The following is a 16,400-nucleotide window of genomic DNA, read 5'->3' on the forward strand; positions in this document are numbered from 1 at the left end:
TTGTTTGGTCTTATGATAGCTCGGCTGAGTTCGAAAATGGTTCCGGTCTGTTGATAAACATGGCTGCCAGGGTTTGGGGCAGTTTTCATTACATGGCTATAGTAAAATCTTGTTAACAGTTGAGTTACATTTATTGTCAAATCTTCATGAAACTTGGTCAGAATAGTCTTTCTAATGATAAATCAGCTGAGTTCTAAAATGGTTACGGTTCGTTGAAAAACATGGCCACTAGGAAGTTGGGCAGTTTTCCTTATAAGACTTTACTTAAACCTTGTTAACACTCTAGTTGTAATGAGGATGTTGTAGCTTAATGATGATAATCAAATGATGATGTTGGTGATGATGATGATGTTGAATGTGATGGTGATGATGATAATGGTAATGGATTTAGAAAGACCTTTGTCTTGATGTCAGATTGACAGCATTAATAAGATGCTTAATGCAGTCATTCAGTAGTTTGTGTGTGCTTATAAAAGATTTGTGATTTTAACAGCTTTTATTGTTGTTTCAATAAGAATAATCATTGCAAAGTGAGTTAAAAAATTGTTCTGGTAGATTCAGGGGTTCCACTGGCCCAAAAAAGTTGTCGCCACTTTTTCGCGGCGTGAATACTGTCGGTTATTCCACCTTATTAATAAGAACAATCATTTTAAGAAACCTTACTACATTAATGTCATTGACTATATTATCACTTTAAAAAGTATGTTATTTCATAGATAAATAAATAAGTACCTTCATAAGCCATACCTTCATAAGTCTTAATAAGCTTTATTTGTATATAAATAACATTTTTTTCAACTTGATAAACAACACAGATAACCAAAATAATATAATAATGTTAACATCAATGTATTAAACAGTATGCTGCATAAATGTTTCGAAATTAATTACTTAAACATAAAATCACACCAATGTTCATCATTTGAAAGGGAATCAGAAAATAAAGCATCTCACTTCAAAGTGTTTAACAGTTATATTTGGTCATTTGGACATGATATACATCAGCTTCTGTTGTTAACAAGTTTTCTCTTAGTGGTGGATGATTTCCAGGTTCAATTAAATGACTGTTGTTCACGCCTTTTTCCTGACAGAAAGGCCCAGATAATTGCCACCATCCATTCTAGTTGCCTGAAATAGCATAAAACATATTTTTACAAACTATCAACATCAAACCAACACATTAATGTCCCTATCTTTAAATGTCCGAATTTAACATATCCGAAATATAGTACATCGACTGAATGTTTTATATTTAATTAAAAAATTGTTGTTATCTTAATCAATTTATATCCTTCCCAAAACATTACAATAATGAATCTATTAAACAGAAATGCTCACAAATACCTGTTGAAACAAGTTTTTAATTGTTGATGTGGAGAAATTAAATGCTTTTGCCAGCCCCATGGTTTTGATTTTAACAAAGAAATAGCGGCCCTAATAATCGTTATTATTATTGATCGTCGTGACAGTTTGTTCCCGTGTTACTTAACTTATTGCTCAATATCATAAAGGAGCCGTTAATCCGATAATAACCCCCATAAAACTTGACAATAGCAGTAAAAACACCGTTTGTAACACTTACACGCTTCGGTGATTTCTAATGCACCATGCACTGTAGGTCGCTTACATCGTCGTAAATCAATATTTACAACTGACAGACGCTGGCCGCTAATGCTCGGTCGCGTGCTTTCGACTCGCAGTACATTTTCGGATAGGATTTTACCGATTTTTTTTAATTCGCCACTTTAAAAAAATTGGAGCCACATTAAAAAATTAAGCGCCATTTGGCGCCAATGGCGATCGACAGCGGAACCCCTGTAGATTAAAAACTTTGTCCAAAATTTGAACAATTGGGTAATAATAAACAACTAATCACATCTTTAAGAAGCACAAACACTGTTTAATTAAAAAGATAAGTAGGTTTGGAAGTTGTTTTGGAAAAAATAACGTATTTATGCTTTATATTATTTGTGCATTTAAATTCCAAATAGTTATCCCCACGCTTTTTGAAAAAAAGGTGGGGATATTGTGGTGATCTCCGCCGTCCGTCCGTCCGTCTGTCCGTCCGTCTGTCCGTCCGTCCTGGCCACTATCTCCTCCTACACTAAAAGCACTAGAACCTTGAAATTAACACACATGGTAGCTATGAGCATATGTGCGACCCTGCACTATTTGGAATTTTGATCTGACCCCTGGGTCAAAAGTTATAGGGGTTGGGGTGGGGCCGCGTCAGAAATTATCACTCATTTTTTTAGGTTATTTTACATTTACTTCTTTATTTCTACACCGATTCACTTCAAATTGATACTGGACCTCACCTATGACAATACGGTCAATCTCAACCATGCATGGCCCCATTCCCAACCCTGGGGCGCCCCGCCCAAATAGGCCACACCCACCAAAAATTTCCATTTACTATAATTTTTTCATTTCTACACGGATTCACTTCAAATTGATACTGAACTTTTGTTATGACATTAGGGTCAATCTCAACTATGCATGGCCCCAATCCCAACCCTGGGGCGCCCGCCCACATAGGCCACACCCACCAAAAAATTCCATTTACTATAATTTTTTCATTTCTACACGGATTCACTTCAAATTGATACTGAACTTCTCTTATGACATTAGGGTCAATCTCAACTATGCATGTTCCCATAACCAACCCTGGGGCCCCGCCCACATAGACCACACCCACCCAAAATTGCCTTTACTATAATTTCTTCATTTCTACACCGATTCACTTCAAATTGATATTGAACTTCTCTTATGACAATACAGTCAATCTCAACTATGCATGGCCCCATTACCAACCCTGGGGCGCCCCGCCCACATAGACCACACCCACCCAAAATTGCCTTTTACTATAATTTCTTCATTTCTACACCGATTCACTTCAAATTGATACTGAACCTCTCTTATGACAATACGGTCAATCTCAACTATGCATGGCCCCATTACCAACCCTGGGGCGCCCTGCCCACATATGTCACACCCACCCAAAATTGCCTTTTACTATAACTTCTTCATTTCTACACCAATTCACTTCTAATTGATGATGAACTTCTCTTATGACAATACGGTCAATCTCAGCTATGCATGGCCCCATTACCAACCCTGGGGCACACCTAGGTCAAACATTCGGCGTGGGGATACGCGTCGGCCTCTGCCGCGCCATTTCTAGTTTGACAGTTGTTTGGATATGATACATATTCAAATTTTGTGTGTGTGTTTACTGCTATATTTTAACTATTAGAAAGATTAAGTGTCAGATGTTTGGTACATGTACCTAAAAATACAATCAATTTGAATTTCTAGTAGATATTCTCACATTAATTGACTTCTCCTTATAATACTTTGATATATATTAACAATTCAACATATTGTAATTGATTATGAAAAAAATATTTCATGAACACTCAATTTATTGAAAAAATACAGTTGTTTTTGGTATCTAAAGCTGTTCTTGCAGAAACAAGTTGCAACTAGTAATCCTGTATTACCTCATACAATGCTTAGATTTTTATCTCATGATATCAAAGCTTGACTACAATTTGTGAAAAAAATGTACTTACATTTTCTTTTGCTGATTATGCCCATTATAAAATTACTGTCCTCATTTCACTTTTATTCAAAATAAACATTTGTCACAATGGGAGACAGACGTCTATTTTAAAAACATAAATTAACACAAAAATCTACTTATAAGGCATATTTTTATATATCTGTCTAAACAACAAACCCTTTCTTATCACAAAACAACGTTAACAACTTGCTTAACGTTACTTCTTAGGAGAGCGACCCCAGGGCCACCATGGCCCTGTTGTTTCATTTCTTAAGTCATGCTGTTATGGTGCATTCAATATATGACAGAAACAACTGAATCAGTAATTTATTATCTTTTCAATGTTAACTTATGAATCTTCTGCTGCCTGATGACTTTGTAGAAATATTCATTGAAAGACTCAAAAGAAAAAGAAAGAGCTGTCACTCAACCCATCCAGCAACAAAGAAGTGTCAAGGTTCGTCCACAGGAAAAGTCCAGCCCAAGGGTGCTCCAGCAAGAGGTTGTGTAGATTTATTTATTTTGGTTGACATCGTAGATTCACAAAATCTGTTGTTGTTTTTTTAATTTATGGATTTTTTAAATTGTCTGACATAAGAATAAAGACTTGCAAATGTGTTGGATATTTGATTTCATGCTTTAAAGGACCAACACAAATTTACAATAAATAGTGTCCTACTATTCATATTTTATAACAAAGTATGTTGACCTTGTATAATTTGGTCAAATATGGAAACTCAACATACTTGATTGCTGTACCAAAAATCTGGTACAATAATGTATTTAAAAAAGAGTCACCAAAAAATAATATTTTGGCTCAAAAAGACAGTGTGGGAAAAGTTACTTAGTTATAACAGTAGTTAAATTTTAATGATATGTTTGCAGACAATGCTGTGACAAGGAGTGTCCCTCTAAAACCAGCTAAGAAGAAATTGACCAAAAAAGGGGATCGAGTGAAGAAAGTTAAGGTACATTTAAGTTTCCGGTATTTTGTTATCCTAACGCTTTTTTTAAAAGCGTGGGGATATTGTGGTTATCTCCTCCGTCTGTCCGTCCTTCCTGGCCACTATCTCCTCCTACGCTATAAGCACTAGAACCTTGAAACTTACACACATGGTAGCTATGAGCATATGTGCGACCCTGCACTTTTTATGCCCCCCTTCGAAGAAGAGGGGGTATATTGCTTTGCTCATGTCGGTCGGTCGGTCTGTCGGTAGGTCCGTCCACCAGGTGGTTGTCAGACGATAACTCAAGAACACTTGGGCCTAGGATCATGAAACTTCATAGGTACATTGATCATGACTCGCAGATGACCCCTATTGATTTTGAGGTCACTAGGTCAAAGGTCAAGGTCACGGTGACCAGAAATAGTAAAATGGTTTTTGAATGATAACTCAAGAACGCATACGCCTAGGATCATGAAACTTCATGGGTAGATTGATCATGACTTGCAGATGACCCCTATTGATTTTGAGGTCACTTGGTCAATGGTCAAGGTCACGGTGACACGAAATAGTTAAATGGTTTCCGGATGATAACTCAAGAACGCATACGCCTAGGATCATGAAACTTCATATGTAGATTGATCATGACTCGCAGATGACCCCTATTGTTTTTGAGGTCACTAGGTCAAAGGTCAAGGTCAGGGTGACCAGAAATAGTAAAATGGTTTTCGGATGATAACTCAAGAAAGTATACGCCTAGGATCATGAAACTTCATAGGTAGATTGATCATGACTTGCAGATGACCCCTATTGATTTTGAGGTCACAAGGTCAAAGGTCAAGGTCACGGTGACCCGAAATAGTAAAATGATTTTCGGATGATAACTCAAGAACGCTTTTGCCTAGGATCATGAAACTTCATAGGTAGATTGATCATGACTTGCAGATGACCCCTATTGATTTTGAGGTCACAAGGTCAAAGGTCAAGGTCACGGTGACCCGAAATAGTAAAATGATTTTCGGATGATAACTCAAGAACGCTTTTGCCTAGAATCATGACACTTCATAGGTACATTGATCGTGACCCGCAGATTACCCCTATTGATTTTCAGGTCACTTGGTCAAAGGTCAAGGTCACAAAAATCGTATTCACACAATGGCTGCCACTACAACGGACAGCCCATATGGGGGGCATACATGTTTTACAAACAGCCCTTGTTGGAATTTTGATCTGATCCCTGGTTATGGGGGTTAGGGTGGGGCCGGGTCAGAGATTATCACTCAGTTTAATGCCCCAGGGATGGTGCATTGGCCATAACTTTTGCAATATTGAAGATAGCAACTTGATATTTGGTATGCATGTTTATCTCATGGAGCTGCACATTTTGAGTGGTGAAAGGTCAAGGTCATCCTTCAAGGTCAAAGGTCAAAAAAACATATCAAAGGGAATAAGCTTTAAATGGAGGAAAGTAATGAACCTGCCTAATGATTTTTTTTTTAAATAGATCAAAACGGCGCAGGAGGGGGCATTGTGTTTCTGACAAACACATCTCTTGTTTTATGTTATTTTACATTAACTTATTCATTTCTACACCGAATCACTTCCAATTGACACTTGACATCTCTGATGACAATACGGTCAATCTCAACTACGCATGGCCCCATTACCAACCCTGGGGTGCCCCCTGGGTCAAACATGCGGCATGGGGATATGCGTTGGCCTCTGTCGCACCATTTCTAGTTTTCAAACTTTCACTGCTGGATTGTAAAGGATAACATTTTTGCTGTCACTAGTATTTGCGGAATAAAAGCCCCTTTGTCTGTTTTTATGAACGCTTAATGAGAGGAGTGATGGAAGGGATGCACGAATATTTAAGCAAAGAATTTCACTTCACAAGTATTGCTGCTTACCTAACAAACATTTTAACCATCGTGTGTCAATGCGCACCTCAAAATGTTGGGGCATCTATGTCTAATGAACGAATTTCTATGTCACTTTATAATATATGCTTCTGACAATGTTTCGTATTTATTGGTCTTAGTCACTTAGCTAACAGGAATTACAGATCACAATTTAAGTTACCAGTCAATTAAACCTTGAACGAGATGTATTTTATTTCCTGAGAAAAATGACATTTCAAAATAACAGCCAGCCCTGATCAAAATGTGCCTGTTCATGGCAAATGCTGACATGTTTTATATTGGGCGATAAACTGTAACAATCAATCTCTTTCTTATTTTAGGAAGAGTTTGTTAATGAACGAGATATTGCATAGCTGTTGCATGGGATGCTTGTTTGTTTTGGTTAAAATATATTTATTTTCAGAATATAATGTGTTAAATGTTATCATTATTCTTCGTCTTAAACACCATTGCAGGGAATGAACAAAGCCAAGACCCCAGAAAAGGACAAGACTGAGTACAGTCTTCAAGAGAGAAACCTTGCCAGCTGTATGAAACTGGAACTTCCAGATAATGACCATTTTCTATGTAAGCCCAAGAACAAAACATTCATTACCTTGCATTAGAAAGTCTCACTAAAGACCAACAAACATGATAATAATTTTTAGCTCCCTCTCTGTGAATAGAATTAATAAAGGATGTTGTGACGCAAGGGCTGCCCTGTTGTTAAGATATTATGTAAATTCGCTGTTTTATAAAATTCATAATAAGCGTGAATGGGTCCTTTAAATCTGATGTTCCTGTACCTGATATAAGTTTTTACTTAGTTTGAGCGTTGCCTTCTGTTTATTTTGCTCATTTAGATTGTGGAGAATGCAATAAGGGGTTTGAAGGGAACTGCCCTGTTTATGGACCCTACTACTACATACAGGACAAAGAGGTGAAGCTGTGTTCATCTTTAAAACATGAACTACATGTTGTAGAGAAAATAAGGAAAACAATTATATTATTATTGGCATATACATGAAAAAATGTTACATGAAAAGTGTGTAACCCTTAATTAATGCAAGACATTTTCATAGTTTTATTTAATGTCAATAAATGTAAGTAATACCTTTAATATACCTGTATTATTCTAATACAAAAGAGTGTTTCAAGTACATTCTTATATATCTTTATATAAACTGCAGGTACCAGATGGAGACACCCTAAAAGCTGACCATTCCTTACCAGATTGCCTTGAAATCAAAACATCCAAAATAGCTGGCGGTGGTCTTGGAGTGTTTTCCAAGGAGAGACTGAAATCCAGGATATTGTTTGGACCATATGGGAGCAATATCATCACTGACAACCATAAGTCTGCATATTGCTGGCAGGTGAGGTTGAGTTGAATCTTAGCTCGATGCAGTGATAGTTCTTTTTAGTTCGAAATGGAAGGATTATTTAATCAAGTCTTAATGGTTGAAAATAAAGAGCTGCATTTTCAACAAAATAATGCATTCTTTAGCAGTCTATAAAGCAGATTTAATGTTTATTTTGCCAACACAGTGGGAGGCATTAAACATGGTACCTGCTCATCTGTCACTTGGCATGTCTGTTCTCCCCAAAGCTTGTAATTTTGCCCTCCCGGATTCACCGGCGGGGACTTATGGTTTGCGCTCTGTGCGTCTGTCAGTCTGTCTGTCACACTTTTCTGGATCCTGCCATTACTTTTAAAGTTCTTAATATTTTGTCATGAAACTTGAAACATGGATAGATGGCAATAAGGACATTATGCACGTCATTGCTTTTTGTTCTTTTGTAAAAAATTCTGGTAGCTATGGCAACAAATAAAACAAGACTATTGCCAAGCAATAAAAGTCCCCTACCGGCTCCACCATTGTCAGAAATTTCACCATTTTCAAAATATTTTTTTTTTGTTTCCATAGCAACCACAAAAGTTATCGCAGGATCCAGAAAAAAACACCATTTTCAGCACTATTTCTAGTCTATTTGTTGCCATAGCAACCACAATTTTTGACGTAGGAACAAAATGAAATGACGTGCATACATGTAATGTCCATATTGCCATCTATCCATGTTGCAAGTTTCATGAAAAAATATTAAGAACTTTTAAAGTTATCGCAGGATCCAGAAGAAATACTATTTTCAGCACTATTTCAAGTCTATTTGTTGCCATAGCAACCACAATTTTTGACGTAGGAACAAAATGAAATGACGTGCATAATGTCCACATTGCCATCTATCCATGTTCCAAGTTTCATGAAACAATATTAAGAACTTTAAATGTTATTGTAGGATCCACAAAAAACACCATTTTCAGCACTATTTCTAGTCTATTTGTTGCCATAGCAACCACAATTTTTGACGTAGGAACAAAATGAAATGACGTGCATAATGTCCACATTGCCATCTATCCATGTTCCAAGTTTCATGAAAAAATATTAAGAACTTTAAAAGTAATGGCAGGATCTAGAAAAACACCATTTTTAGCACTATTTCTAGTCTATTTGTTGCCATAGCAACCACAATTTTTGACGTAGGAACAAAATGAAATGACGTGCATAATGTCCATATTGCCATCTATCCATGTTTCAAGTTTCATTAAAAAATAATCAGAACTTTTTAAGTTATCGCAGGATCCAGAAAAGTGTGACGGACAGAGACAAAACCGTAAGTCCCCTCCGGTGAAACCGGTAGGGGACTAAAAAAATATTTCTGACAATAGTGGGGCCGGTAGGGGACATATATTGCTTGCAATAGTCTTGTTTCAAATACTATTTAACTACTTGGTTGATCGCGCAAACTATTAAATGAGTTTAATGTCTAGATGATTGTAAAAAAAAGGGAATTGGGACTTCCTGGAATTCTGGCAAGTATATGACGTTCGTCAAATTCTCACGCATGTGTTTTCAATTGCTCTTAATATTTGGTGAATCTTCATCAAACTTTCAAAGATGTATGACCTTAATGCAGAGAAGATTGCAACAAATGGAACTTTCGCTGAAGCAAGTTTTGGCAGAATTAACATCTCGCCAACTGTCAATCAGATTCTTATCTAAATATCAATCGGCCAATCAGCAAACGATAAATCATGCGCACCAGTTCATTAATTCAATGAGTTTTGTTTATTTTGTTCGAAAAACTAGGAAATGAAATATAAAGAAATGATGTAAATAAGGTTTATGTTACTCGTTAAGTCGGTATCCTGATAGATAACATAGAATAATTTAATTTATACTATTTCGAACGTGGAAATATGGTCTGGACAAGTGCAAGTGGAAGCTTCAATGTGTAGAAATACCAAAATTACCAAAATCCCCCTTGCAGAAAATTAATTTATTTCTGAAACTGAATGTCATATAAGCAATATTAAGTATAAATTATATCACCTGTATATGTAAACCAATAGGAAATATTAGTATTTGCGTAACTTAACGAAATCAACGTTATACAGCGCTTTTTATGTCAGAAACAAGTGACAACTATTTTATGTTACTATGTTAATAAAACTGTATTGATGCCACCGTTTTGTTGTTCTGCACTTTCAATTATAATAATGGATGATAAATTTCCCATAAGTAATGTTTAATATTATTTTTATTAATATCACTTTTATTATGCCCCCCTTCGAAGAAGAGGGGGTATATTGCTTTGCACATGTCTGTCAGTCCGTCCACCAGGTGGTTTCCGGATGATAACTCAAGAACGCTTATGCCTAGGATCATGAAACTTCATAGGTAGATAGATCATGACTGGCAGATGACCCCTATTGATTTTTAGGTCACTAAGTCAAAGGTCAAGGTCACGGTGACCAGAAATAGTAAAATGGTTTCCGGATGATAACTCAAGAACGCATATGCCTAGGATCATGAAACTTCATAGGTAGATTGATCATGACTTGCAGATGACCCCTATTGATTTTGAGGTTACTAGGTCAAAGGTCAAGGTCACGGTGACCCGAAATAGTAAAATGGTTTCCGGATGATAACTCAAGAACGCATATGCCTAGGATCATGAAACTTCATAGGTAGATAGATCATGACTCGCAGATGACCCCTATTGATTTTCAGGTCAGTAGGTCAAAGGTCAAGGTCACGGTGACCCGAAATAGTAAAATGGTTTCCGGATGATAACTCAAGAACACATATGCCTAGGATCATGAAACTTCATGGGTAGATTGATCATGACTCGCAGATGACCCCTATTGATTTTGAGGTCACAAGGTCAAAGGTCAAGGTCACGGTGACCCGAAATAGTTAAATGGTTTCCGGACGATAACTCAAGAACGCTTACACCTAGGATCATGAAACTTCATAGGTACATTGATCATGACTCGTAGATGACCCATATTGATTTTCAGGTCACTAGGTCAAAGGTCATGGTCATGGTGACCCGAAAGAGTAAAATTGTTTCCGGATGATTACTCAAGAACGCTTTTGCCTAGGATCATGACACTTCATAGATACATTGATCATGACTCGCAGATGACCCCTATTGATTTTCAGGTCAAAGGTCAAGGTCACAGTGAAAAAAAACCTATTCACACAATGGCTGCCACTACAACGGACAGCCCATATGGGGGGCATGCATGTTTTACAAACAGCCCTTGTATTTAATAACATGGGGAATTTCAGTACCAGCGTGTAAAACATAAGCGCAATATCATTGATAAAGCGTTATTCGTGTCAAATACATGCATGTGACAAAATGTTTTGTTAGTATTTTTGTAAATATTATGGGAAAATATCAGTGTAGTGGTGTTAATTTATTACTTATACCACCATTACACGTTGTAACGAGTTAGAATGGTAAGCGTGTAGGCGTTTGGGAGCGTGTTTAAAGTAACAAAATACCCGTTGTACATAGCTAATGTTCTTTACAAACTAATATTTTTTGGATAATAAATATATGACACAAACCACTTTTACCAGTGTTATATGGGGTTTAAAAAAAGTCCATAAAAATCATCCGGAATATCGCGTTATCAATAGACCCTTTCAGTTATTTACAGTTTGTAATTACTTCCATTATGTGACGTCATTCGAGGATTATCGATTGTAAGCGAAAGAAGAGATTTCTTGTGTGTTTTCCACGGTGTAAATGGACTCAACATATTAACGAACGGGTTTGTACCGATCTTATTGTTAATAGTTTACGTTTTTAGCTCCACTGGCCATAGGCCAACCGGGCTTATGTCAGGGTCCTGTGTCCGTCGTGCGTGCGTGCGTCCGTGCGTGCGTTAACTTTTTCTTTAAACATCTTCTCCTTAACTCCAAGTCCAATTCTGATAAAACTTCTCACAAATGTTCCTGGGGTGAACCTCTTTCAAATTTGTTCAAATTATGCCCCTGGGGTCAAATTTGAACCTGCACCGGGGGTCACAAAATTGAAAATTTGCTTATATAAGGCCTATTTTGTGAAAACTTTAAAAATCTTCTTGTCCATTACCATTGGGCCTAGGGCTATCAAATTTGGTATATAGAGACATCTAATAGTCCTCTACCAAAGTTGTTCAAATTATGCCCCTGGGGTCAAATTTGACCCTTCCCCGGGTGTCACAAAATTGAACATATGCTTATATAGGGTCTATTTTGTGAACACTTTACAAGTCTTCTTGTCCATAACCATTGGGCCTAGGGCTTCCAAATTTGGTATGTAATGGCATCTTTAAGTCCTCTCCCAAGTTTGTTCAAATTATGCCCCTGGGGTCAAGTTTGACCCTGCCCTGAGGGTCACAAAATTGAACATAGGCTTGTATAAGGCCTTTTTTGTGAAAACTTTAAAAATCTTCTTGTCCATAACCATATGGAATAGGGCTACCAAATTTGGAATGAAGTGACATCTAATAGTCCTCTACCAAGTTTGTTCAGATTAAGCCCCTGGGATCAAATTTGACCGTTTCCCAGGGGTCACAAAATTGTACATAATCTACCGAAGGTGTGTTGTAACCGTTTTTTCTTTTCGTTAGTTTCTTTAGGTTCTTTATTAGTTTGGAAAGTATACGTTCTTGAAGCGGCGGCATTTTTCCCGCAATTACGTAAAATAGTCTTAACCCTTATCCTCCTCCCGGTGTAAGTAATTTTTAACATTCCTCTGTTGAAATATGATCTCGTTATGACTTTGTTCGTAATGAAAATTCTAAGTAACCTGTATAAGTGAATGTTTAAGCCAAGAATGTTTTGTACCCTGATTTCGTACTCATTGTTTTCGCTACTTTATTTTCATAATAATATAATAGTCGGCATTCCGGAAATTTACGCTCGATACAGATTTTCCCCGGTATTTTATTTATTTATTTTCGATTTGTTAGCAGATGGCACGGACATGAACTGCAACTGACGAAAAATCTTCGCTAGTTTCCGAAATCTTAAAATGTCCACCATCTTGAAATTTTTAAGTGAAATCATATTTAATTTGATCGAGTTATAGCAAAGTTAAGTAGTGCAATAACATATTGTACATCAATATGTTAACCAAATTATATATTGAATACATATTTGATGATTAATTGGTTTTCATTCTCTGCAGTCAAACGATATGCACATTATTTCATATGCTAAATCCGTCATTTTTTCGGACAGTCGTTTTTGGATAGAGGATTTGTCGTCGATCATAATTTATTTCCGACGTTCTTTATAAACAAAAATATAATGACGAATACTGGTTTATAATATTTTGCATTGTATTGACAAGAAATAGCAACTAGTTTATTTTTTATTTCATTTATATTTTATTTATTTATAATTTAAATTATATTTAATTTAATTTCATAGTAAATATTTTAGTTTTTAGCTCCACTGGCAAGAGGCCAGCGGTGCTTATGTCATGGTCCTGTGTCCGTCGTGCGTGCGTCCGTGCGTTAACTTTTTCTTTAAACATCTTCTCCTAAACTACTGGTCCAATTCTGATGAAATTTCTCAGGAATGTTCCTGGGGTGAACCTCTTTCAAATTTGTTCAAATTATGCCCCTGAGGTCAAATTTAACTCTGCCCCGGGGGTCAAAAAATTGAAAATTTGCTTATATAAGGCCTATTTTGTGAAAACTTAAAAAATCTTCTTGTCCATAATTATTGGGCCTAGGGCTAACAAATTTGGTATGTAGTGACATCTTATAGTCCTCTACCAAGTTTCTTCAAATTATACCCCTGGGGTCAAATTTGACCCTGCCCTTGGGGGTCAGAAAATTGAAAATTTGCTTATATAAGGCCTATTTTGTGAAAACTTAAAAAATCTTCTCGTCCATAACCATTGGGTCTAGGGCTACAAAATTTGGTATGTAGTGACATCGTATAGTCCTCTACCAAGTTTCTTCAAATTATGCCCCTGGGGTTAAATTTGACCCTGCCCCAAGGGGTCAAAAAATTCAAAATTTGCTTATATAAGGCCTATTTTGTGAAAACTTAAAAAATCTTCTCATCCATAACCATTGGGCCTAGGGCTACCAAATGTGGTATGTAGTGACATCTTATAGTCCTCTACCAAGTTTCTTCAAATTATGCCCCTGGGGTCAAATTTAGAAAGAAAGAGAAAGTCACATGCTTGAGTACCTTTCAACCCATGCGATATAGGGCCATTATGGCCCTCTTGTTCTTAATCACTTTGGATATTCGGTTTATAATTATGATAAAGCATCGGTATTGTTTATGTCTGCAATATGTTGTCGCGATGCCGTAACATTGATTCAAACAAAGGATTTTTGTACTGAAATAAATCGTGTTCAGAAGCGTTGATATAGATGAAAAAGAAGGAAATAGTGACTTATTTTATGTTAAATATATGGACATACTATGTTTTCTCTTCCAAAAAAATCAACACTAAAATGGAATTTTAATATTCCATTTGTTTTAATAGAAATCAAACCGTATCCAATTCAATATCTATGAGTGTGTTAAAAAGCTATTTGTTGATTAGAAACTGTACATCTCTGTAACCCAATTGTGTTTTTATGTGAAAAAATATTAGTCAATATGAATGTTATGAAACATAATTGTTATCAACAGATGAGTGACCACGACTATGCTTCCCATTTTAACTCAGCAACAAAAACAGATGGAACGCAGGTTCATGACATTACATTGTCAGTTGAGAAGAAGTCAAAGGTAAATTGCTCAGACATTTGATTGTGTATGCTCCCCCAAAATTTATTTTGGGGAGAGCATATAGTCGCCGCTTCGTCTGTCCGTCCGTGCGCAATTTTTGTCCGGGCTATTTCTCAGCAACTAATGACCGGAGTTCAATGAATCGTTATGTGAAGCTTCACTACCAAGAGGAGATGTGCATATTATCAGCGGGTTCTGGTTGGATGATTTTTCATAGAGTTATGGCCCTTTGAAATTTTCTTTAAAAAAATTCTTGTCCCCCCCAACTACTGTGCCTCAAGACGTTTCCTTTTATTAACCAGGTTTTCCGAAGGAAATTAACCAGGTTTTCCGAAGGAAAAAACTGGTTATTAGATTGGCGAATGCGGGCGGGCTGGCTGGCTGGCTGGCTGGCGGGCTGGCTGGCTGGCTGGCGGGCTGGCGGAACAAGCTTGTCCGGGCCATAACTTTGTCATTCATTGTGAGATTTTAAAATCATTTGGCACATTTGTTAACCATCATTAGACGGTGTGTCGCGCGAAAAAATTACGTCAATATCTCCAAGGTCAAGGTCACACTTTGAGTTCAAAGGTAAAAAATAGCCATAAATGAGCTTGTCTGGGCTATAACTATGTCATTCATTATGACATTTTAAAATCATTTGGCACATTTGTTCACCATCATGGGACGGTGTGTTGCACGAAAGAATCACGTCAATATCTCCAATGTCAAGGTCGCCACGACTAAAAATATATTTATTTTAAAACAAACTTACAAAGGGCGTTAATTTTGTTTGTTCATTTCAAAAGTTCAGTTTGAGTTGTCTCCCTTTATCAGATTTTTTTTCACAATGAAAACCTGGTTTTGTGACAATTTTGTCCCTTGTCTGAATGTATAGTGCAATATTGTGGAAAAAAACTTTAGGGAGCATCACCCTTCTCTGACGGTTTCTTGTTTTAAATACATTTGGAAATGAAACATGTATGAACATATTATACTTGACTAATTTGAATGATCCAAAATAATAGGTATAAATGTAATTTGCTTATATATTTTTTGTATTATTTGAACTTCATACAATTTCAGTCCAACAGGATCTGCTGTGTACCCAAATGTCACACCACTGGCTATGGATTGATTGAAGGCCACGGAAAGCCAAGCTATCATTCATTTCCAGCTGAGGATAATCCACTTCGAGCTGTTTGGTTAAATAAAATACGAAGAGATGAAGACAAAAATATTAAGGTCAGTTGTTCGCTGTTTCATTAAAACTTTTAATGACTGTCATGCTGATAACGAAAACGAAAATACACACGCGAAGTACTATATATATTTTCACATAAGGAGAATAGTATGGCTGTGAATTATAAAAGCACACATATTTATTTATTGCTCTGTTGTTGCTGTTTCAGATAACTCGCAACACTGTTGTCTGTTTTCTCCATTTTGAACCTGACTGTCTTGATGAATCTGGGTTTGCTAAACGGAGGTATCTTAAACCAGGTGCCATCCCTACACTATTTGACTGCTGGAAGGACAAACCACATGTGTACAAGCCTAAAACCCCACACCCCGAATATGCTTTACAACAAAAGAGAGCAAACAGAACAGATAGAAAGGATGACATTGAAGTGAAGCAGTAAGTCTCTGATAATGAAAATGACAGAGAATCTGGTGTTAGAACATTTGAAAGTTCTAATGTGCAGTTAGTTAGAGCACTTTCAACTTCAAAATCATTTTTACAAGAACAATTTAAAATGTTAGAACAAAGAGCCAGAAGATTGGAAGAAGAAAATGTGCAACTGAGGGCTACAATAGATGAATCAAGACGTGAAAAAGAAACTTACTTATTTTCTATTAAAAATTTAAAACCAACTGATTTTATACTGGCTTTCAATCAAAAGAGGTA

General features: G+C 36.5%; 1 protein-coding gene across 5 annotated transcripts in view; it reads left to right on the forward strand.

The window, feature by feature from the left end:
* LOC127833889 (histone-lysine N-methyltransferase PRDM9-like) overlaps positions 1-16,400 on the forward strand; it is a 33,055-nt gene that overhangs the window by 10,097 nt on the left and 6,558 nt on the right. For 3 of the 5 annotated variants that reach the window (XR_008027663.1, XM_052359393.1, XM_052359391.1), the window contains exons 3-10: positions 3,948-4,067; positions 4,451-4,533; positions 6,887-6,998; positions 7,274-7,350; positions 7,601-7,786; positions 14,414-14,512; positions 15,578-15,736; positions 15,904-16,130. Coding sequence is in view for 4 of the 5 variants with exons in the window: in XM_052359393.1 (XP_052215353.1) it covers positions 3,948-4,067; positions 4,451-4,533; positions 6,887-6,998; positions 7,274-7,350; positions 7,601-7,786; positions 14,414-14,512; positions 15,578-15,736; positions 15,904-16,130 (1,063 nt within the window). In the remaining variant the exon portion in view is untranslated. The remainder of the gene's footprint in view (positions 1-3,947; positions 4,068-4,450; positions 4,534-6,886; positions 6,999-7,273; positions 7,351-7,600; positions 7,787-14,413; positions 14,513-15,577; positions 15,737-15,903; positions 16,131-16,400) is intronic. The other 2 variants (XM_052359389.1, XM_052359390.1) reach the window with 1 other exon arrangement.

Source organism: Dreissena polymorpha, chromosome 6 (assembly GCF_020536995.1).
Source record: "Dreissena polymorpha isolate Duluth1 chromosome 6, UMN_Dpol_1.0, whole genome shotgun sequence".
In the NCBI taxonomy this organism is placed as follows: domain Eukaryota; kingdom Metazoa; phylum Mollusca; class Bivalvia; order Myida; family Dreissenidae; genus Dreissena; species Dreissena polymorpha.